Source organism: Scophthalmus maximus, chromosome 2, assembly GCF_022379125.1.
Source record: "Scophthalmus maximus strain ysfricsl-2021 chromosome 2, ASM2237912v1, whole genome shotgun sequence".
Classification (NCBI taxonomy): Eukaryota; Metazoa; Chordata; class Actinopteri; order Pleuronectiformes; family Scophthalmidae; genus Scophthalmus; species Scophthalmus maximus.
The window spans coordinates 23658727-23682382 of record NC_061516.1 but is presented as its reverse complement, the minus strand read 5'-3'; the positions used below and the strand labels follow the sequence as shown (position 1 = coordinate 23682382).

The window sequence follows — 23656 nt, the reverse complement described above, 5'->3', positions numbered from 1 at the left end:
TGAACAGTTAAAAAATATATATATATTGTCACATGGCATAAACAGACCGACTTTTTAAGAGTTGTCATAAATATCAAACAGTTTTATTCAGAAAGAAATCACAGTTGGACAATGTGGTGGTGTGATGGAGGCTGAAAACAAAAACTTGTACAATCCAGAGAACAAAATAGTCTTGGACTGAAAAGATGGCTATTGTCAGTAAAAAGCAGACCAACACGTCGCAGAGGTTTCGACCATTGTCGGGACTCGTTCCCTGCTTCTTCTTTTTTTTGCTCTGTTTTAGATTAGTGGAGATTACTCGTCGCCGAAAATCCCGACGCCAAAGTTTAGAGGATGAAGTTAAGGAGTTTGACAGGATGGAACAAGTATATTATTTATAGCGAATATCTTGTTAAGCTCTTAAGCTTTTCATTTCCAAACACCCCTCCCAACCCTTGGCCTTAAGGAGAGAAAGGGTTTCCTGCCGAGGAATGTGTCGGGGGGGGGGGGGGTTGGCTCGGCCGGTCCGACTGCAGTGTCCTCTTACAGTCCGGCTGACCAGCAGGCTCTGGGAGGTGATTGATTGGCCGGCGCTGGGGCCATCAAGGACCCTTTCTGCAGCTTTAGGGGTCAGGGGTCACCTCTCCTGCAAATCTGCTTCCTTTTGTACAGTCGCAACACCAGGAGACCAGTGTCACGTCGGCCCCCTTCGCTCCTCTCACCCCCTCCCTTGTCTTCGCCCTGGGAAAATGGGGGAGGCGTCAATTAAATCTTTTCTCTCTTTCGCTCCAGTTCTCTCTTGTCTTCTGAAGTTGCTCCTTTAAAGAAAAAAGGGGGAGAAAAGAAGAAGCAAATTCTTTAGGTTTAAATGCACAGAGCCGCCCGGGGCCCGAGCCGCGGTGCTGTTTGAAGAAAAAAAAAATCAGATAAAATAAAGGGGTGTGTGTTGAGGTTTCCCCCGAATAAAACTAATGATAATGGAGCATGCAAGCTGTTGTAGGAACACTCCTTAATGGATTACTTAAGCAAGCAATTAGCGGTACACGAACAGGCAGATATCAGCGTCTGAATGGCCTAAAATATGTGTCAGTTGTAATGATGCTACGTGGCAATTACTCTTGTTAATAGATTGATGTGGAGCCGCTTGGACGCAGGCATCTGATCTAATGCAAACTGCTGCTCTCTCTCTCTCTCTCTCTCTCTCTCTCTCTCTCTCTCTCTCTCTCGTCGTCGTCGAACTCGGCCCTGGAAAGGTTCTTTTTGTTGTCTTGTATAATCTTCCTCCTCCACACAATCGAGACGCCAAAACCAAACCGAAATCTGAAAACGTAAAACAGTTTGATTTGAAAGATCGTCGCCCGGCGGAGAGAGACAGCGAAGGGGCCTTCTGCAGGCAGCAGGACAGTGCAGAGAGAGGAGCCGCCGCGATGTGACCCTTTGATATGTGGTCCGTCCAAAAGGGTTTGCTGAGGGATAACATTGCAATTCAGAAAATGCGGCTGGTCCCTGGCCCTCAGGGGCCAAGCCTTTGTGGTCATAGGACCCAGGATTACACTTTAACCCCCCCCCCCCCCCCTCCCGGCTAAGGCCTGGGGGTCAGGTGAAAGGCCAGGAATCTTAAACAGGGTTAAAAAAAAAAAAAGAAAGGGGAGGGAGGGGGGGTGAAAAGAGAAAGTCCGTCCTTATAAACAGTCCTGCTTTTCATCTGGAATCCACCGCTGAAGACCATAGGTTGAGTTTTGTTCCTTGTCGAATAAGTAAATGCGAGTTATTTACATCTCCACGGGTTTCGCTTGACACTTTTAAAGAACTTCCTTTGAAACAGAACACGAGAAACGGCATGAAGTTCTACTCACTGCATGTCCAGACGCCGTTCATGGACAAAGTGATTTACATATTGACTATATTCTATATCGCAGAAGAAAATCCTCATCTCGAAATCTGTGTCACAGTCTCTCCCCCCCCCCCTAAAAATATTATTCTGCCGAATCTGATCTCAGGGGGGGTCGAGGTGGGAGAATACGCACGCCGCAGATTTATAGCAACAAGTCCGGGTCAGGGAGCCGGTGGTCTCTCCCTCCCACGCCGCACCATCATTTTCCCGGGCTCTGGTCGGCCGATGAAATATGGCCCGGAGACAGAGGAGCGAAGGAAGAGAGAGGAAGAGCTAAAGATAGAGAGGACGGCTTCGAGACGCCAGAGTGGCAAGACGATGAGGGGGGGGGGTTGAGGACGCGGTGGGGAGACGTGTCAGTCAACAAGTGACCAACTGGACTGTTTGTCCTCCACCTTTGTACATTAAACACACATCTCGCATCGCCGTGTCTTTCACTGACGGCCTCGAGGGTTCGTAGTGATGCTCCAGCCGCAGACGAAAGGCTCATCGGAGAACCTTTATGCTCCAGGTGGTGGACAGGTCGCCTGTTGATCCGGCTCACGTCACGAGGGTCCGTGTCCGGGGGGGTTTCAGGAAATTGCATTCGCCGAATAATAATAATAATAACGAGTGCAGAACGTTGTTCTGTCCTAAAGATTGACTCCGGTGGGAGTGAACAGGCCCCAGACGCTGACAGGATGAGGAAGTCACTAAGTGCAGAGGGATGGATCAGGATGGACGGGACGACTTTTAATGGCGCAGACTCTTTCAGGATCATTCACTTTGTCCAGCTTCCGCCTCTGTCCCGTCTTCCTGTTGGAGCTCTTATCCTCCCACAGGCTCCGTTGCCGCGCTCACTCACCTCTTCAAGGCGGTTTCCCCCCCCCCCCCCGTAGCAGGATTTCCTACATGAACCCTGTCATCGGGAGGGTCCCCAAGTAGAAGGAACTCAACTCTTGGTCTGAGTTTATTTTAGGAGGTCAGATTCTCTCAGAGTCTTCTTCCTCCCCCCCCGACCCATAAAAAAATATTTGGCAGATTTTTGTTTTAAACTTCTTGAAAATGCATTTTTTATTTTTTTTTAAATGTCCTGAAATGAGAGACGGCAACCAAACAAAGCCAAAACGAAGAATGCGAGGTCAACCTGACCTGCCAACAATGTCTGCAGTGTTATTGAAAGAATCTACTGTTCTTTTGCTCTGCAGCTCTTTTTTAAAGTGTCTGCGGCGTCGCTGTTCTTCGGGGCGCTTTTTTGTACAGTTTTTAAAATGATCCCTCTGCTCTTAAATGATTATTTGTTGTCGAGCATGCTTCCATAGCTGCCAATTTAGATTTATCATAACCTTCTTTAGGTGCATCGAGTTAATGATTTGCCGCTGCTGCTGCTGCTGCAGTAGTCAAGTTTCATATTCAGTTCGGGTTCAGTTTTCTCCAAATATCAATATTATTCACAAATTTAGTCTCAATCCTTTGTGCAAATATCTCGCATGAGAAAACGAGATTAAAGTGCTTTTGATTTTTACTCAAATAACCTCCCATTATGAAGTCACTTCTGTTGCAGCCAGGTGCCTCGTTCACTCTCGTTTCAAGGGTTGTGAATTCCTGCGTCTATTTCAGCGAGGCTCGTTTCAGACGCCTGTTTCCGTCTTTGAAACCGTTGCAAAGCACCCCGAGTGTAACAGAACCGAATGTGTGCCCACGTTTGAAGAGGCATGTTGGAGAAACAGCGTTTGCCCCCAGTGACCCCCCGGCCGCGCCGCGACAAACACCTGACCCACTGAACTCCTTTCTAATCTCCGTTCTCAACCATCAACTGTCTCGCCGGCGGACACTGCGGCCGTCGGGTCTCACCATATACCGTATAAGCGGCTTTTTTCTTTTTCTTTTTTTTTTTTGTTGTTGCTGGAGGCAAACTCCTGTGAACCGAAGGGGTCATGTGAGGACTCCTCTCTCGCCTTCCAGTGGGAACCAGCCAGTGTGTGTGTGTGCGGAGACAGAGGAGCGCCCCCTGCTGGCCAGAGGCGGGCGCTGATGCCGCGCCGACAGCTGTCTCACACATGCTCTGGCAGCCACAAGCCGATTCGAATCGCTTCACTGCTCCCCCCCCCCCCCCTCACACACTCATCTGTGTCGCCTGTTCTTTATTCAGAGGTGACTTTATGGGGCCGTTTTGTTGCCGTCGCCGTTATATGATTATCTTCCACTAATCTCTCCATTGTAATAGTCCTGCAGGACCAATTTCTGGAGCGGGATCGTTTCTTATCTGCATTTCTAGGCAATCTGGGGCAGCAAGGCTCCTCACTTCTCCCCCCGGAGACGGAGGCTTAGGATGACGGCCTTTTAGCAATGATTTCATTTCTACCTTGGGCGAATGCACCCCCCCCCCCCCCCCCGTTTGATCGCCGTCAAAGCGAGCGCGTTCGGCTCAACTCGACGGGATTCGGCGTGGGGTTTTGGGTTCGAAAGTACGAATCCGTGGAACCGGGGATACGTCTGAGCAGCGGAACGGAAGAACAGATCCGCCCGCTTGCTCCGAAAACCCTAATGTCTTCAAGTCTTCGGTTAATAGAGATCATTTTAGGATTAGTTTTAACTCCGAGCCGTTTCGGGAACCACAGGTGGGGCACACGCAAGGCGATTGTTAACAGTCCCGGCACCGAGCGCGCTTTTTTTTTTCCTCGCCTCCCTCTCCCTCTCTCTCTCCCTCGTCTCGTCCGAGGAGCCTTTTGAGTCTCGACGAGTTCCTCTGCTGCCTCTGATTTCGCCCGTACAAATGCGGAAAACACACGAACCTCCTCTGCTCCTCTCTCGTCCGCAGCAGAAATGACTAAACCTACAAGCTGCTCGGTGATATTGTGACCTAAGGGCAATAAATCGGAGGCACAATTGAGATTTTTTGAGAGGACTTTCTCTCTTTCTTTCTTTTTTTTTTGCCATCAAAAATTAAAGATTGGCTTTGAGCACGTCCAGTTTGTTCTTGTGGTTCACTTTAACACGACCAAAGTTTGGATTGATGATGATGATGATGATGCTGCAGTGTCCCTCTGCATCTTCCTCTGCAAGAGGAATTGATAGATATTTATCACGGGGAAATAATAATAATAATAATGATAATAAATGTCATTTATAGAGCACTTTTCATTGCTAAAAGCAATCTCAAAGTATAAATGATATATTATATATATATATATGATGGGGGAAACGGATGGTGGAACGAAGGAGAAAAAGGAGAATGTTCTGCACAATGCGGACACAACACAGTGTTCCATCACGGCGTGGAAAGGAAGCGCGATTGATAATTATGCTGTAATGAGATCACCAAGAAACCCAGAAAAAAAAGGTGAAAATATCTGTGTATCTGCAGAAACTGGGTCACTGCAGGTATAACGAGGTGTAATGCATTGCCGAGGAACGTGTGGTGTTGTTGCATCCCGTGTGGAATGATTTGCCGCGAGGGGCGTGTCTGTGCAGCCGGGTGGTTCTGTATTGTTGACAGTGTTTTTCTCGATATCAAACTTCATACAAATAACTCCAATTTGCCAATTGAAGATTACTCTTTTCGGGACTTGGGGCCAGATACCTTTTGCTCTGGACTCTCGGATTGCGCAGAGCTGACAAATTGAATTATGTGTCTGTTTCCGCCATGTGGGATTGGGGATAATTCTGCAGCACATTATCCTGCGTCCGCACATTTCCAGTCTTGATCTCCGCAGTCGTATGTTTATTTTTATGCCGCGTACCTCCATTCAGCTGTAATCTTCATTTATCTTCGTTTTGAGATCTATGTTCCATTTTTTTCCTGCTACTTGTTGCTGCATTGCGTCCCTTATCTCCCCCCCCCCCCCCCCTCACAGGAATCATTAAAGTGTATTTCCTTTTTTTTTTTCCTCCTCATTGCTGCATATCACAGCACAACAGCACACAACTGTAGGTGGAACCACCAAAGGACACAAACGAATGAAACGAGGCCAAGACTTCATTACAATTGTAATTGAAAGAGGGGAGAGCCCTGCGCCTCCCCCCCCCCCCCCCGACCTGCAAATCAATTTCCTTTTAAATGGAATTAAGCGAGATTCAGACACACCACTGTATTAGTTCTTCAAAAACACAACCCTCCCAGCGACTCACAGACACACACTCACACTCTCCTCCTCCTCCTCTTCCTCCTCTTCCTCTTCTTCCTCCTCTCCCACGTCTGCCGTTTTGCCCTCGATGGAGTTTGATCAACGCCCAGCTGATCTATAAATAAAGGCCGGTCCTCCGGCACCGCAAAGTCGCGTTGGCCGCTCGCAGTTTGGCTCCAAGGTCACAGCTGCCTGAACTCCTCTTCATCGCCGTCATCCCCCGCTTGTTTGGGAAAATGGCTTTAAATGCACTTTAAACTAATGGAAATCTGTTGCTCGGTGGAACAACAAAGCGAAAAGAACGAATGCATATTTTTGAGTGCGTCGAATATTTTATTGATTTTTTGTTTTTTTTTCCGGTCCCTGGTGAGACGCAGTAAAACCCACTGGAACACCTTTTTCTTTTTTTAATACCTATAATCACCAATTTAGCTTTACATACATATGCATCGCAGTGAGCGAACGTTATCCGCCAGATGTTTCACACAAATGGGCCCTAAAATGATATGAGCCATTAGCTTTTTGTTTTGCTGCAGACTTTTGTGTTTAAAACGCACACGCCACGGTGTCGTTTGCGATTCACTCGCCTTAAATCTGATTCAACTGCCGTGGACGAGCCAGGATAACTAAATATACACTTCACGAAAAACAACAACCACAACAACAACCACCGCAACCCTCTCCATCAACGAATTGTTGTGTGTCTCCAAAAGCACGGCAGCGGGGCGACGCAGACGTCCATCGTCATGGTAACGGTAATAATCACATGGTGCAGCTCATGGAGCTGAAATGGTTTGGTTTGGTTTGGTTAAGCCACTTGATGAGGTTTAAAGAAAGATTGTGATTTGGATTAAAATAGACCGGCTACTTCCTGGAGGTTATGGGACCTTCATTATCGCGGCTGCGATAATAAACGTGTTTAATTTGAAAAAAAAAGTTGAAGCAGTGGCTTTAGAAAAGAGAACACCGATCTCCTTTGTTTTGTCCGCCCGTCCAATCCTAATCCTTCTCTAACTCCATGAACCCGCATCACCCGACGTCCTCCTTTGTCTTTTCCTCCCGTCATAATTACTGTGGCTGCTAGAGGTCGCCCCTAACAATCAGAACGCAACTTTCAAAAAGTCAAAATGATCTGCTTACATGGGAACTCTTGTGGATTTATGTCATTTGAACCTTTGGGCCTTGCGGGCCCAGGGCCCCGTAGCCCGGGTTCACCGGTGAACCACTGACCCGGCCTCCTCAGCCGTCGCAGCTTGGCCCCGCGCTCGGATCCTCTCGCGCTTGTCCACTTATTTTTGTCTTTGAGTTTTAATGCAACGGCTGACAAGCGCAGCAGTGGTTTAAGTTTGATGCGAGTTATTTTTGCCTAGAAATAAATTTACCGGACCGATTTGCGCCGAACCCCGGCGGAGGGGCGGGGCATGGGCAATTATAGAAACCATTGTATTTCTGTATGGCGCCTTTTTAGAGAGGGGCGGAGTTTTGCTTGCCAAATTGTGAGGAGAAAAAATTACGTAAAATGATCCAACGATGGATGTTGACGTAGAAAAAAAAACATATTTATGGCAAAGAGATTTTGTGAGTCTGTACACTTCTGTGCAGATCCATGTAATTGTCCGGATCTGGTGGAAGAACGCGTCGGGCCTCGGCAGAGGTGCGATTGTACTTTTAATTCTGTGACCCCCGTCGTCGGACTGAGACTTGCCTGTGGTTGCGGTGGCACATGCCTCCGGCTGCCTCGCCGCCTCGCATCCCGCCGCATGTCTCCCCGAGCGCTCGTGTACTTCAATGCGAAAGCGGCCCCGACAATGGAAGGCTTGTAGTGCTGTGTGACTTTTCCCTCTCAGAACTCCTCCTCCTGCTCTCATCCTGGCCTATTCCCAACAAAGGCTCCTACATTAACTACATTAAGCTCGCCCAGAAGCATGCGATCCCCCATTGTACCCGATACCTCGGCGATTAGCGACTCGGCCATGCCTTTCCCGGAGCATTCACGTATGATTTGCACGACGTTTTAAGGGTTACACACGTCGGATAGCCTCGAACACCCCTGTTTCTTTTTGTCCCTCCCCCTCCCTTCCCTTCCCTCCTTCCTAAGCCGTCTGAGAAAACACAACAAACACCCCATCCTGTCCAGCGTGTCTGTGTTGGGAGGCACGGAGGGCGCTGACTGTGTGTGTGTGTGTGTGTGTGTGTGTGTGTTGTGGTGAGGACAGTAGAGCGAGGTGCTAAAAGCCTTTTGTCCAGCAGGAAAGACGATGTCAGCAGCCACAGCGAAGGGGTGGAAAGAGTGAGGGGGAGCTGGGGTCATTTGGCTCCGGCCCCTTTTTGTGTATGTGTGTGTGGGTGCATCTGTGTATGGGTCGGAGGACCTAAGAGCCTGTGACTAATGTGAGTTTGCAGCCCCGTGCCCCCACCCCCTTTTCCCTTTTTACATTGTCTTGCCCCCACTGTCCAGATGGCCAGTGAGAAGAATAAATCTTGGGAAGGCGAGGGGAGATTTGGGATTCCATTGCAGGACAGGGGGGGTGGGGGGGGGGGGGGGGGGGGGTGATGGGAGGTTGACAGGGTTTGCGTGGAGTTGGGTAAGTCACTCTGAGTCCGTCGGGCCCTCAGACACTTTCGAGGCGGCAGAGAGCGTCCTGTGGGAAGACCAACACTCCAGATTAGATAGAACGTCGATGAAGATGAAGCAGTGACTTCACAATGAACACGACAAGCCAGCGAGGGCAACAGCGGCGCACGTGAGCAGAGGTGCGGGACGGAAAACCACAGACCAAGAATGAATTCGCACAACGAAGCCAAAGGGGCAAAAAAAATAGGAACATTTTAGTTTAAAAAAATTAAGACGTTCAAATGAAATTGGTGAAATGAAGTTGTTTTATCAGCACAGTGGTTTTCAGACAGCTGACTCGGGAGATTGAGCACAAACTATAAAGTATTTAATTTAAATTGTTTCAGATAAAAAATAAAGAAATTGAGCGGAAAAAAATGACATTTAAATCAAATATTTCTAACTTTTTCAAAATGACGTGAGATGTACACAAACCGTTTATTGGACAGAAAAGTCTCATAATTTTAACTGAAACAAATAATAAAAATATAATCTCTGCAATTATATTTCAAGCGTTATAGCTTTGATATGAAATAAAACTTGCATGTTTTCTGTTCATAATTGTATCGTTATCCGTCGAGTTGGTTTATATTTGGTTTATATTATCTCAAATTTCCTGTTTGGATAACTGACCAAACGCCACGTTGGAAGAGAAATGCTCCATGCTTCGTTCCTACTCGTAAGTTTAACATGTAAATTGATTCACTCCCGTTGGCAGAGGCCAATAAGTCTCTGTTATGTTACATCGTAGAAAGGATCTCGGGGCTGTGGAGACTTTCACGGTGATGCAGATCAGCTCGTTGTGCGAAGGGAAAACAGAATCTCAAGCTGTACAGGAAGCCACAGTGATCAAAGAGGAAGGAAGTGGTGCAAGAGTTAAAAAAAAAAAACAAAAAACGCGCGAGTTGCCCAATCAACACAGTTGCAACGTAGAAACGGGGCTTGTCGCTCACTTGTGCAGAGCCATGCGCGAGGCGGACGCGCCTGGCACTTCTTCAGTTGCTCTCGGACCCTCCGTGCAGTTGTCGCCACCGAAACTTGACTTTCCCCCTTTGTTGACGTGCACACAGTTTACATTTTCGCGGATGAAAACAACCCTCATCACCGTCGTAAGCGGTCAAATCAGCGCGTAGGATCTGAGAGGATTTCTTTTTTCTGCCCCACCTTCGAGATCGTCAATCTCGCTGACAGATCGACGGATACATTTTAGGGTGAAAATGCCTCCATTCCCCGTTGCGCCTCATCTGCAAACACACAGTCGAGCATCACATGCGGGAGGAGAGGGAAGGGAAGAAAAAAAACAAAAAACCCAACTGGTGATACAGATGACTGAGCTGCGCAAATTTCTCCGTGGGATGCGCGAACCTCCCACCGAAGGCCGTCATTTATTTTCATTGGTTTCCCGCAGTAATGGGCTTCTGCTTGAGCAACATCTTTGTATTTAACCTTGAGGACGAAGCATTTGAGTGCATATGTGCATTTACGCGTTCACAAACGCACACACACACACACACACATTTAACTGCGATGATCGTCCCGCTTGCTATTTTTCCTCCTCCGTCTAATGGCACATTTCGCTCTGCTTATTTTTTTTATATTTTTTTCTCAATTTCACAGGGGTCACGAGGTAAATTAAGCGCTTTAATTCAACTCCATCAGTTGCGCTCTATTTGCCAGCGTTATTTAATGTGCAGGTATTTGTCTCCGTGACATTGGTGCGCAGGGAACATATCTGAGAATATAGGCGCTCCATCGCTTAGTCACACGATGCTACTACACGTACATACGCAAATTTCATACCGCCGTGAACGAACGGGTTGGTTCTCGAACGCCCCTGGATCCCACAGTCCCCATCGATGCGATCGATGGCGTCTGTTTGTCAGGCCCTGCTTTTGACGTGCAGAATCATTTAGCGTCTTCAAGTAACTGTGAGCAGCAGCATTTTTTTCAACGGGATCTGCTCGTTTTTTAAAGTCCAGAGTGATGATGCTGATGCAAGCCTCGAAAAGCCACAGTGGTCACTTCACTCACGGGCCCTTTTCATTCATTCATTTCTCTCCCATTTATTTACAGAATTTTCTCATTTTTTTGCACAAGAAAAAAAACTATCATATGAACAGAAGCAGTAACCAAAAACAAGAATACTCAATAGTCTAGGTTCAGGTGACACCTACATGTGAAATGATGGAAGCCCTCTGCCCTGGATTGCAGCCTGCACTCCAGGGCATATTTATATTTTCGGTAAGTGCTAGGATAAGCGGGCAGGTCCTTCTTCGTGGCCCCTCCTGGCTCTTCACCAGTTGCACGTCCCCCCCTTCGCCGGGGCCCCCCCCCCCCCCGCCGCTGAACCCCCGGCCCGCTGGCTGCCAGAGGAGGAGCGAGCCAGTTGTCGGGGCCAGTTTGGCCGAGAGCTGGGGAGGCCAGCTGTAGCACAGGAGCTGCTCCCTCTCATTTCCACTTCATTTATCTGCCCCCCCCCCCCCCCCCCCCCCCCCCCCCCCCCCCCCCCCCCCCCTCCATCCACCCGTCCATCCCTTCCTCCCTCTGCCTGTGGACCAGCTCTCCTCTCCACGCTGCGCTCCAGTCGGCCGTGGCGCCGCGCAAATGGCATCTTTTGTTTCTCCCTCTCCACTCTCCCCCTCGAAAACTGAGACGCCGAGTTTGTTTTTTTTAGGCGACGCATTTGGGCCCATTATCACGTCGAAGCCCCTCAGATATTGGGGACGCACAAAAGCCGCGGATTTTTCCCCCTCGACTTCTGTCAATCGAATCACTCGCGTTTGATTTGACCCACTGTACACGGCAGGGCCGGGTCCAGACAGAGAGCTCCCTCTGTGTGTGTGTGTGTGTGTGTGTGTGTGTGTGTGTGTGTGTGTCCCCAACCCCCTCCCTCCCCTCCTTGGTATGAATCTGCCGTATCTCATTCCCCAGCGCTAATTCCAATTTAATTGCCAGTAGCCCGAAGCCTCCTCAATAGGAGTAACAAATGGTTTGATTCTGTAGACTTCATCAGACTGCATTTTAAATGCGACACAGTAACCCGGTGCGAATGCCAATGAAGCCCGGCGAGTAGCTCCTCTGTTTACTAATTATCCTTTTTCTTACTCCGAGCCACACTGCACAAGTTGTCTGATTAAATCGGATTTGTGGGGATTGGAGAGTGGGGGCGGGTGGGTGCTCCGGCGGCGGCGGCGGCGGCGGTGGTGGGTGAGGAGGAGATGTCGGGGGGCCAGTGGCGGCGGGCGGATCGGATGGCGAGCTCGCTCTGTCCTTGTAAATGATCCGCAGAGTCCACAACAAGAAGGGGGCCGGCCGTTCAGCCGTAAATCGCGGTGAAGGGGCTTCGCCGCTGTCCCTCGCGTTGACATTAATTCCCAGCTTGCATCATTTATGATCTTTACAGTCGGCGCGGGGGGGGGGGTGAAGGAAAGAATAAACACGGGCTGGTAAATAAATTCCGCCGACACTTCGGTGTTTACGTCCACTGCAGTCGCACGAGGGGGGAAAGGGGTTTTGAGATTTCCTTTACGGTTCTCGTGATGTGTATTTAAGGTCTGAGTGCTCGCGTTAAAGGAAAACGCTTCCTCCCTTCAAATACATGCTCCGTGTAGTTACACGGAGAGAAACGATTGCACTTTTTTGGTTTGTGTGTTCTCTACGGGCGCCGCCGTACGTTTTTTTTGGGGGGGGGGGGGGGTTTCCGTACAGTTGACAAGTGTCATTGAAAGATCAAAAGCAGAAATTCCCCGTGACCTCCCCGATCCGTCTGTGCCACTTCTCCCCTCCGGCGTTTTAGTTTTTCTACTGAAGAAGAAAATGGGTCACAAATACATTTCAGCAAAATCATGAAAATTAAGTTGTGGGCAAATTTCTTTCCAAACATAAGAGTAAAAAGTTAATTTGATGGCGCCTATATATTTATGTATTATATGTATATTTAACAATGTTTGCTAAGATGTCGTTATCAAACCTTTATGACAAAGAAATTGAATCGAGTCTTGATTTTTTGGGGGGGGTTGTTTTGTTTAACCAGTACATTTGAAGTACAGTAAATACTGGAAAAAACCTTCACTCATCAAGCCTCCTTCAATAATGCATTGTTATCCGTCATCACTCGCCCCTGAGCGCGCGCTGCGGTCTGAGTAATCGTGTGCTAATAGTGGTGAAGTGCTCCACTTGCTACAGTGGGGAGAAAAATATGGCGGCGGGCTGTGGCGCCGTGCAAGACGAGGGGGGGGGGGAAATTTGCACGGCTATAAAGACCTCTCCCTGTCAACTAAATGGCCAGTTGAGCTGCCATATGGCTGCGCTGACATTATCTCTGGGTAATTAATATGGCATCTCGCCTGGCATCTGGTGGCATTAATCTAGCTGCGAGCAGTTCATCTTGCGGTGTCAGCGGCGGCTGCGGGCCCCGACGTGAATTATCACTGGCCGATTGGAAAACGGGGGCGGCGGCGAAGAAGAAACAAAACAACAACACAGAGAGGGGCGGGGGGGGGTCGTTTCTTATAACAGAGATGGCCTTTTCTCTGATTTCTTGTTTTTCTGCCGCGCGAGAATAATGCGGCGAGCTATTGGTTGTTTGAGCCGATTGCTCAGAGGCCGCTGTTGGATTGATCGTATCGCTGCTGAATCAATATTGTCGGGATATTTTTAAACATTCAGGGACTTCATTTCATTGTACTTACTTTGATATACAGTCTTTCTCAGTTCCATTACATTCACTAATATTAAAACAATACATATTAAAACTTTTTGGTTTTAATATGTATTCATATATTATTGTAATCGGTATGGCAGAGTAATCGATGAGCATTCGATCACTAAATGGATCGCCAGCTATTTTGATCATCGGTTCAAGTAGTTTTTATGGGGGAAAATCAAAATTCTCTGATTTCAGCTTCTTAAATGTGAATATTTTCTGGTTTCTTTGCTCCTCTGTGACAGTCAACTCAATAGCTTTGGTGTGTGGACAAAACCAGACATCATCTTGAGGTTGATGTCTGAAACAACTAATCGATTAATCGAGAAAAATAATCGACAGATTAATGGATAAGGAAAATAATCCTCAGTTGCAGCCCTCGTAATTTGCAGCCTTCTTTTGGCTCATTACCCATGAACCAAACAGTCACTTTGCTTTCAGCACAGGTTTTTGACAGGGAGCAATTTTTGCTTCTCATATTGTTTCATAGCAGTAGTTGTTATAACTGCTTTTCTATTTCATTAAATAAATTCTCTTTCTTTTTTTCAATTCAACGTCTTAAAGGGGGGGTGGGGGGGGGGTTCCTGTATATCCCCGAGCTAGGAACCACTGATGTAAGATATGTGCTGACGGACGGCCATTTTCATGTTGTGTTGCATTGTGGGATGGCGCGTGTTGGCAAGCCATCAGCCAAATATGGTAATCTAGTGCGAGCGACGTGCCCTTAGTATTTCATCCGAGGACCTTTTCCGATCCATACGATAGTAAATTACAGAAGGCATTTATTTGTTTCTTGGTGACAAGATGCATTTCTCGGGTTTTTCAACAAAAAAAAAAAAAGCTTTCTCTGTGACCTTTTCGTCACGGCCGCCGCGACCTAATGTGCGATGAAAGCCCGATTGCGGATGAGAGCGACAGCGGCTCACGTCGGGTCCAGGCAGAAGCTAAAGAGCAACCGGGGGAAAGGTTTCTCTCGCACGTCGCTCCGCTCCACAGCGGCGGGGGTGTGTTGTGACTGGGGCCTGTCGGCGGTGAGTGTCGGCGCGGCGGCGCCGAGGATTCGCCCGGGCAGGCGAGAAAAAGGGAGAAAGACGGGGTCGGCCTGTTTTCGCAATGAGCCGTCATTCGTTCACATGGAAAAGGGGCAATGATTGGATTGGTTTGTGGAGGCCGTCCTTGTCCGGATTGACTTAGAGCGCACGATAACAAAGTGTTAAAGATGCCAAACAGAATTTAAACAATCAAAAGTTGTTCTCTACATAGCGGTACAAACGTATTCTCACCGTTGCAGCCGTGGCGTATTTTGTTTTTCCTGCAGTCTGATCAGAGTTGGCCCATTTTTATGTCCACACCTCAAATGACCCGTGGGAAAAAAAAACCCCCAGAAAAAAGCAGAATATGCGAGCGGCAAATCAATTTTTTAAGCAGCGGTGTCTCTGTTGTCATCGTGCCGCTCGTTGTGACGCACCTCTCAACTGTACATGCTTGTGCATAGTTGCGTAGTTTCTATCACACTAATGTCTCCAGTAGGCCGGGGTGAACGCTCCGGACCCGCGCCTGTTTTATTCAGGATGCAAACACCCACGTTCGGTCACCACCCTTGCCCTCCGCGCGCAAACCATGGATCGCTATTGACATGTGCGAGCGGTGACAGAGGCGGAGGGGCCGCCGTAATGGCCCGTGATTGAACACCTTGTGCTGAGGTCCCGCTGCTCTCTGCCTCATTAACTCTGGCAGGTCCTCCGTTTGCAGCGCGCGCTGCATTGCGAGGCCTCGGCCGGGGCGCGTTCAACCGTCGTCCGGAGTCGACTACGGGCGCGGCACTGCGCGGGCGCTCCGGATGGATTCTTCTGTTGTTGTTGTTTTTTTTTTTTAAGGGGCCGTCACGACCCACGCTACAACAAAAAAACCCGCCATATCTGAATTGTCACTGTTGCGGCCAAACGTCGCCAGGTTCCCGCGGCGCCTCTTGAGAAACGGTAGGTGCCCTTTCGTGCACGGAGCATTTAGTCAATTTCTGCGCATGCGTCCGTGTAGGCGGCGAGGGCGGGACACGTTGGCGTTCGCGCGTGCAGCGAGAAGCTTCTCGCCCGAGAATGAGCGTACACCGGGTAAAAACAGCCACGCGGAGTCTGCGAGGTGTCTAGGCGACGTGTCCTCCAACTCCGTACGACGGCCACATGGACCGTTTCCTCTGATGGCGCCTCTACTGGTGAAGGGAGGTACTGTGGGCCTTAAACGCGTGGTTGATGAGCCTGTAGAGGTGAGGGCGGCGGTCGGCGTGACACGGCCCGAGAATCCGCACTTTCCGTTACTTTACAGAACATCGGTCAAATCCGCGAACACTCTTTGATACGACCACGCGCGTATGCTGGTTGGACCACAGTGACTTCACGTCATCCAGCCTCGGGCCGTGTCCCCGCTCTGTGCCCACCGCGGACGCTGCCGCCCCCCGTCGGGGAGTATTCCTCTCCATTACCGGCCTCTGTCCGTCCCCCACTTAAATAACAGCAGCCCCGCCACTCCAGGCCCATTAGGATACTGCCGCCTCTGCTGCGGCCACACACACACACACACACACACACACACACACACACACACACACACACATACACACACACACTGCCCAGGCTTTTATAAATAGATGGCGGGAGACGGAGAGAGAGAGAGAGAGAGGCTGGTCGGAGGAGGTAAATTATTCCAAAACAACCTCACAGGACTGAGACTAAGAGCCCCCCACCACCACCCCTCGCCCCGCTCCTCCTCCTCCCAGGTGTCACTTTGGGCCGACTCAATTTTACACTGTAATGGACCTCCTGGGCCAACTACTTTTCTCCCACCTTTCCTTCCTCTCTATTTTTTTTTTTGTTTGTTTTTTTATCTCTCCACCGCTCTCTTCATCTATCAGCAGCCGACAACACTTTTACCCACTTCGCCGCCGCGTGCGCACGCACACGCACACACACACACACACACACACACACACACACACACACACACGCACACACACACACACACACACACACACACACACACACACACGTTATTCCCTGCGCCGACTGTTTAGTTTGCACCACTTAATTTTGTCTAACACTAATCAGGGTTTTCGGCAGTACGCTCCCGAACTGTGCGTTCGCAGTAACACGAGGGGCCCGGCGACAACAAGGTAGCCAGACTCAGACCGTCGAAGAGCCTTGCCTGGAACATCTATGGGAGTCGGCTACAGGAGAGAATCTTTCAAAGCCCGGATTTACATTTAACATCCCACCACCGTCGAATATATACATATATATATATATATATACATATATACATATATATGTATATATATAGATTTTCTCTCTCACGAGTCTCGAGCTCGCGGTCATGTTCGTGTTAAGCCATTCATTTTCTCGTGTTGCCACTACATCAGCACACGACGTATAGTCCATCCCCCGAAGCTCGTTCTTTAAGACGGAGGAGCGTCCACTCCTTTGAGGGATGGACGAGATGGAACCGCTCAATAGGAACGAGGAGAAAGGCTGAAGCACCTTTCGTCTCATAGGTCCTCTGCTCTCATTACATCGCAGGATGCGTCCTTATGTTTCGGCATTGAACACCAGGGCTGACATCACAAAGATGTGTGGTGTACATCCAAGATGTCGTTCATGCAGTTTTAAGTTCGTTTGTCGCCATTGTGTTTGTTCTCCCGCCGCGCAGTTCCGTTGCGTGTTTGCGTTGGTGTGCCGCCTCGCGCTGCTTTGAAAGCGCACACCTATGAAGGGCGCCGACTGTCGGGCTTCTTTGAAAGCCGCTGATGTGACTCACAAATGTAGCCGCCCGTGAGTTCAAAGTTAAAAAAAAAAAAAAAAAAGTATTTTTCACCCCGGCGTGTCCGCCTTTTGTTCAGCAGGTTTGTTTATTCTGCGCGTGTGTGTGTGTGTGTGTGTGTGTGTGCGTGTGCGTGTGTGTGTGCATGTGTGTGTGTGTCGGTATCTGGGTTTCATATTTCCACCCGAGACCACACCTTTGCCCTGGCCTAAGGTCAAAAGGTCTCCTGACCTTTTACATTCCAAGAGCTTTTCTTTTTTTCTTTTCTTCCTGCCTCCGTCTTCGACCAAAGTCCCCCTCTCTCAGTCTTCCTCCGTCTCTCTCACTTATTCTGCCTCCGAAACCGATCAGGGCCATTTTCCTATTTCATTTTCAGAAGACAACAACTCTTTGCGCCTTCAGATTCGTGCGATCTGGTCTGGCGGGGGGCCCCCGGAGGACGACGTCCGCCCCCCGGCGACGCCAAGCCCACTAGTCAGAGCCGGAGCCCGACAAAACTAAAGAGGGTGAAACTAAAGAGAGAGGGAATCGGGGGTGTGAACAGGAGGCAGGCTTGTCAATCAACGCCACTTAAGTACCTGGAGTCCTAGAGGGATTCCGGGAGCCATCGACCCCAGTCGATAGCCTCTTCATTGATAAAAGCACAGAGGAGGAGAGGAAAATAAAATACAGGACAAAACAACTAGTGTGGCACCGGTTCACACGTGTGTTTCAGTTGCCAGACTCGCACACTTCTCCGTCCGGACCCTCAGCGGGTACGTCACGTCTCGATCCGAGCTGATGCAATAGACGGTAACATGTTCACATGGATGTCCTTTTATTGCCGTTACTTTATTACACGATTAAACGCGGCCAGTCACTGATTTGATTTTCTACATTTGCCGTTATGGTTATGGCCGTGACACGCGTGCCTGCGAGTCCTTTTGTGCGAGAGGCCGGCGGTGCACAACACGTTAAATGCGGTTTATGGTCACGGTTTGTTTTGATGAAGAAGAAGAAGAAAAAGAAAAATCGTATCGAAACAAAAACTAAGTGATATGAATATGAAAAAGATGGACATGCAAACACTGTCACGATGAGCATTTTGAGATGCCCTTTCAAAATAAGATGATATAATTGTTCTATATGTATAAACAACACTATTTGTGTATCTATAAATATGTATATGTATATATATATATATATATATACATACATATATATATTCAAATACAGAGAGAAAAGACCAAAAATTGAGTTTAATACTCAAAATCAACATTGTAGAGAAAGTTTGACCTGTAGCGCGGCAAATGATGTGACGTTTAGTATAAATATCATGAATTTGATCTGCACATTTCATGGTGATCTGCACTGATAGACTCAGAGAAATACCTCTGAGAATGAAAGGTGCGGTGTTAGGTCTTAGGTCAGCTGTTAGGAGTCCTCCTCCGGGGACCACGAATATAACTTCAGTCCCTCAGGCCAGTTTTTTCGACAAGGGGGAATTATTTATTTCCCCTTCGTGCCCCGAAATTAGAGTTTTGTTCTTCTTACAGTGGGTTTCCACGTCGCTTTCCCTTGCTTCATACCACATCTCCTATCTCTACCTGCTTTCCAGGAACCAGTCTCCTCTCTCCCTCCCTCCTATCATCATCCTTCGGCGGTGCATCCCCCCCCCCACACACACACACGCACACGCACACGCACACACACACACACACACACACACCCCCTAACCCCCGTTCCGTAGTTCGCGCAGTTGCAGCCGAGACAGTGATTGATCCGGCGCGGAGGCTGTCGTGGGCCCTCCGCCTCCTCCGGTGGTTATGAACATGAGGCGGGCTGCTCTTCATAGATTTTTAAATTAGTGTCAGCTTTGCCCCAAAGATGTGTTATTGACTGATGAAATAGAAACTGAGCTCCAAACACTCAGTCCTTCCCCAGAGTTTTCCCCCGGCCTGGTAATTGAAAAACTGTGAAGGGGAGTGTGTTCACGGGAGCGTGCGACTGTGTCGGAGTGTGTGTGTGTGTGTGTGTGCGTGCTTGCGTGCGTTTGTGATTTTGTGTGTTGTTGTGCTCGCCACTGTGTGCTCTTTATCTCTGCTGGAGAAAAATGCACGCTGCTCGCCAGGGCCGAGATTCGATTGAAGCATTGCACAGGAGATCTTTATCTTTGCGGTTCACCCGCCCTAGAGCATGAGTATGGTCCGTAACTTAAATCCTATAAATACAGCATTTTTTTCACGTAAGCCCATGAAGCCACGGGTTTCGTTACCTATAATGTGCCAGCCCACCCCAAAACAAACCAAAAAATTCAACTGGGATTCAGGTGATAATAAATCTTTGATAATGAATGGCCCCCGGCTCTCAGCGCTAATTCCCCTCGTGTGTGTCTCTTTTTTCTTTTTCTCCCAACGCAGGCTCGGACATGGCCATCTTCTGCCTGCTGTGCGGGAAGCGCTTCCAGACCCAGACGGCGCTGCAGCAGCACATGGAGGTCCACGCCGGCGTCCGCAGCTACATCTGCAGCGAGTGCAACCGGACTTTCCCCAGCCACACTGCACTCAAGCGTCACCTGCGCTCACACACAGGTCGGTGGAGCGTGCACTCGCATGAGCCCTCTGCGCCGCCGCCGCCGCCGCCGCCGTGAAGGTCAAATTGGAAGCACTGATGTGCACCGCTGTGTATTATCCGTCTAGTCATTTGCAGCCTCCGCTCGTGCGCTGGGCTGTGGTCGTAGCAAACTGAGTAGATCCGAGTACGTCTGATACCCGTCCTGGGAAATCCCTTCGCCTTCAGACATGAAATCCCTCTGCTGTTTTCCAGCTGTTCCCTATGAAAAGTCCAATTCCTTTCAACCGCTGCATGGAAGTTTCACCGCGACACACCTCGCTCTTTTTGACATGAGGGGGCAGCAGTTCTCATCTTGCACCACCCCCCCCCCCCCCCCCCCCCCCCCCCCCCCCCCCCGCCGAAAAAGTCTGAGATCTTCCCCTCTGCCCCGTCCAGACTTGAATGCGGCGTCGGCCTCATATGAAAGAATAAAACAAAGACAGTTCACGTGAGCTGAAGCGTTGAGTTACCTCGTCACGCAGTTCTTGCGGTTGTTGCCATGGCCACATCATGTCTGTTCACCGTCATTACACCTTGTAGGTGACAGCCAGCCAATAAGCATTATTTCACACACACTATAGTGTTTCCGATTGTCGTTCGCCAATCGTTCGGCCGGCGTGACCGAACCCGAGCCCTAAACCCAGACGTTATTTCAAAAATGATGGTATTTTTAAGTGTAGTGTTCGTTTGACCCTCTGCCTCCATCAGGGCCTAAACCCACCATTAAATCATTGACTATAACTTACACGGTAAAGATGCCAACCAGTTAAAACTAATTATAGACCCAGCTCATAGAAATACTAAATGTCCTGGTTATTTGACATACATGCCCGACCGGTGATTTATCCCCCCACCCCTGGTCCAGCCTGTTCTACATCAGTGACTCGGGTGTGAACCAGCACAACGCTGCTGCTGCTGCTGCTGCTGCTCCTGCTGCTGCTGCTGCTGCTGCTGATGCTGCATTTCTGCCCAGGAAATTACTCAACTCTGTTGGTCATGCTTAAATGAGCATTTGCAGTGACCGTGCCATTCGCTATTTGTGTCCGCCACTTTATTTAAAGAGCGCGTTGAATGTATTGTGTTTGTTGCCAGGCCAGAGTAGAGTGCAGCAGAAGGGATTTGCATTGACGATCTAGGACTTGTTGGCTTTATATTTGACATATTTTAATTATTGGAACAGTTCCGGGCACTAACGGCGCGTTAATGGCGGCGTTCTAGTAAAGCAGAGCCGTTCAGGAGGGGTTTAACGTTTCAGCACGAGATTAGCACTGAAACTTGTTTTTGGGGTTGTTGTTAATATTTCGATATCCCTCCACATCATGAACACTGTATGTGTTTGAAGAAAGTATTCGTTTTTATCCTCATAAATTATGATACCACCTACTGACAAGACTAGATTAACATCAGCAGGAAAAAATATACATATTTTTTACCTTTTAAAAGGTGTATGGAAATAATAATAACTAATATTGTCACACATCATATCAGATTTCTATTAATTTCTGTTAATTGTACTGCACATTTTTGTCTTTTTGCATATTTAGGTTTCTCCCACCAAGAAATCACAAAAATCAAATCCAAAATCATAATTTCCTTTGTTTCAGCAAATTAACATGAAAGTAAAACTCTATATTAATTCTAATTCTTGATTCCAATTCTAGAATCTATGATATGAGTGCATATTTAGTAAGATAATGCCTCATGTGAATATATAAGTGTCATTTTTTAAGAAATCTTTACGTCGATTGTATATAAGTATCTATCTATTAGTTATATTCATCTCTATAGAGTCTTACCTTATGTCTTAAATTGCGGATGTTTATTTTCAAAACGGATGATTAGCTCAAATTTGATTTGAGTTTTGAATTTTTTCACCAATATTCACCTAAAACTGAGAAGAATTAAAAAAAAAAAAAATCTTTTTGTGAATCTCTTTCTGTTTTCAGATACGGTAGAAATAATTTTTTTCTGTCCGACACTGCGGTGCACACACACCTTGCACTCGACACGACAATGGGATTATCATGACTATCATGACATGAACATGACTCACAGTCCAATACAAAGAAAAGCGTGTTTTATTTTAGGGAGCGCGAATGAATGATGTTCTCCAGATCCGTTTCCATTGCTGCTCGAGCTGAGCTGAATAAACAGCATTAATCCAGGTCAACGGAACGAATGAATTCTGCATCGGGCAGACGAAGCTTATTCGCGGCGACTATTTTGTTGCTGCTGCTGTTGTTGTTGTTGTTGTTGTTGTTGTTGTTTTTTCTTCCGTCCACTAGCAATTCTCTCCGGCGAGGCCTGGATACTAATACATTGTTGCAGGGGAGCAGAGGTAGCCTGATGGATGTGGCTATCCAGAGTGAGGAGGGAGGGAGGGAGGTGGGGGGGGGGGGGGGGGGTGTGAAGAACCCACTACCATGACAGAATATGAAAACATGGAAATGAATCCAATTTCAGCAGCAAAGGGGATGGCCGCTTTTTTTCTCTCCTTCGTCTTCCGCCCCCCCCTCCTTTCCCCCTCTCGCCCAGCCGCCTGTCTGCGACCTCAAATAACAGTCTCACTGTCAGAGCCGATTTAGCTCGACGGCTCTCGGATAAATATTTGAAACGAAAGGCAGCGCGACGAGAGCAGTCGTCCCTATTTACAAGTCAGGCGAATACACCATTAGCGTGCGAATGGCGGTACGGCCTGGGGGTCGGGCTGGAGGAGGACGAGGAGGAGGAGGAGGAGGAGGAGGAGGAGGAGGGGCGGGGGGGGATGCCTCCCGTACAGTAGCGATGCGCACATCTCCTCCGTCTCGCAGACATTGGAGGGGACACGTGCGGGCGCCTCTCTCATCCACCTGCCCCCCCCACACACACACACACACACACACACACACACACACACACACACACACACACACACACACACACGCAGGGCCGGGCAACGCAAATGTCACCTCAGCCTCGTCGCCCGAGCCGCCGCAGCCGTCGTGCCACTTTGAACCTCATCCGCCGCCGTGGTGGTGTGTTAAATCACAATGAGCCGAGCCATGAAAGCAATCGTTTAAATATGACGCGGGGGCCTTTTGTCGGGGGATTATAAAGTCAGCAACTCGCGCACACACACACACACACACACACACACACACACACACACGCAGCCATCATCCGCACCAGAAATAGGTCCTAATTTTACCCTCCATCGGAAAAAAAAAAAGAAGAAGAAGAAAGAAGTGGATGCATGGCGCTGCTCCACGTTTGCACTTTGATGTTAATAATCTCATTCACACTGTGCAAAAATAGTGTTTGAGAGCGGCGCTTGACAGCGGATCCACCTCACAGAGTCGGGGGTTTTAAGATTCACCTGCGCGGCGCCTCGCTTCGTGGATGCACAGACTCGTGCAGCCTGTTGTTTATTACGTTTTGGTTTTTTTACGATATGCATTAAGATGCTAAACTTGGTCCCAGTCATTTTGGATGTAGGCTCGTTTTCAGATGTACAGGAAAATCGAGAAGGTCCGGCATTCTTCAGCCAAAATCATTTTTCGCCTTCCACCTTCAAACTAAAATTATAGAAATGTTATGTACATTACCGTCTTAACAATACACCATGTTATTTCCGCTGGTATTTATTTGTCTCTTATCTCAACACCGTCCATGGCTGGCTCATCTCTGAGTGATGGTCAGTTACTTGGCGGTTAATGTCATTATAATATTATGCTTTGAGGATGCACATATTTTACTATAAATACTTAAAATATAAGAATATTCGGGGTTCTGAATGACAGCTGGATAGTAAGAGAACATCTGAATGAATTTCAGTCATTTACAGTCAAATACTGAAACGGAATCGATTGCATCTATTAATATTTGTTTCTCTCAAGAGATATGATATATAGTTAGTCATTTCTGTTTGTCATTTTATTGCAGAAGTGAATACAAAGATCTAATCGGAACCAATGGTT

The 23656-nt window shown here is 48.3% G+C and overlaps 1 protein-coding gene across 1 annotated transcript in view; it reads left to right on the top strand.

The window, feature by feature from the left end:
• zbtb16a (zinc finger and BTB domain containing 16a) overlaps positions 1 to 23656 on the top strand; it is a 124577-nt gene that overhangs the window by 92134 nt on the left and 8787 nt on the right. The window contains exon 5 of the mRNA XM_035625974.2: positions 19508 to 19678. Within this exon, the coding sequence (XP_035481867.1) occupies positions 19508 to 19678 (171 nt within the window). The remainder of the gene's footprint in view (positions 1 to 19507; positions 19679 to 23656) is intronic.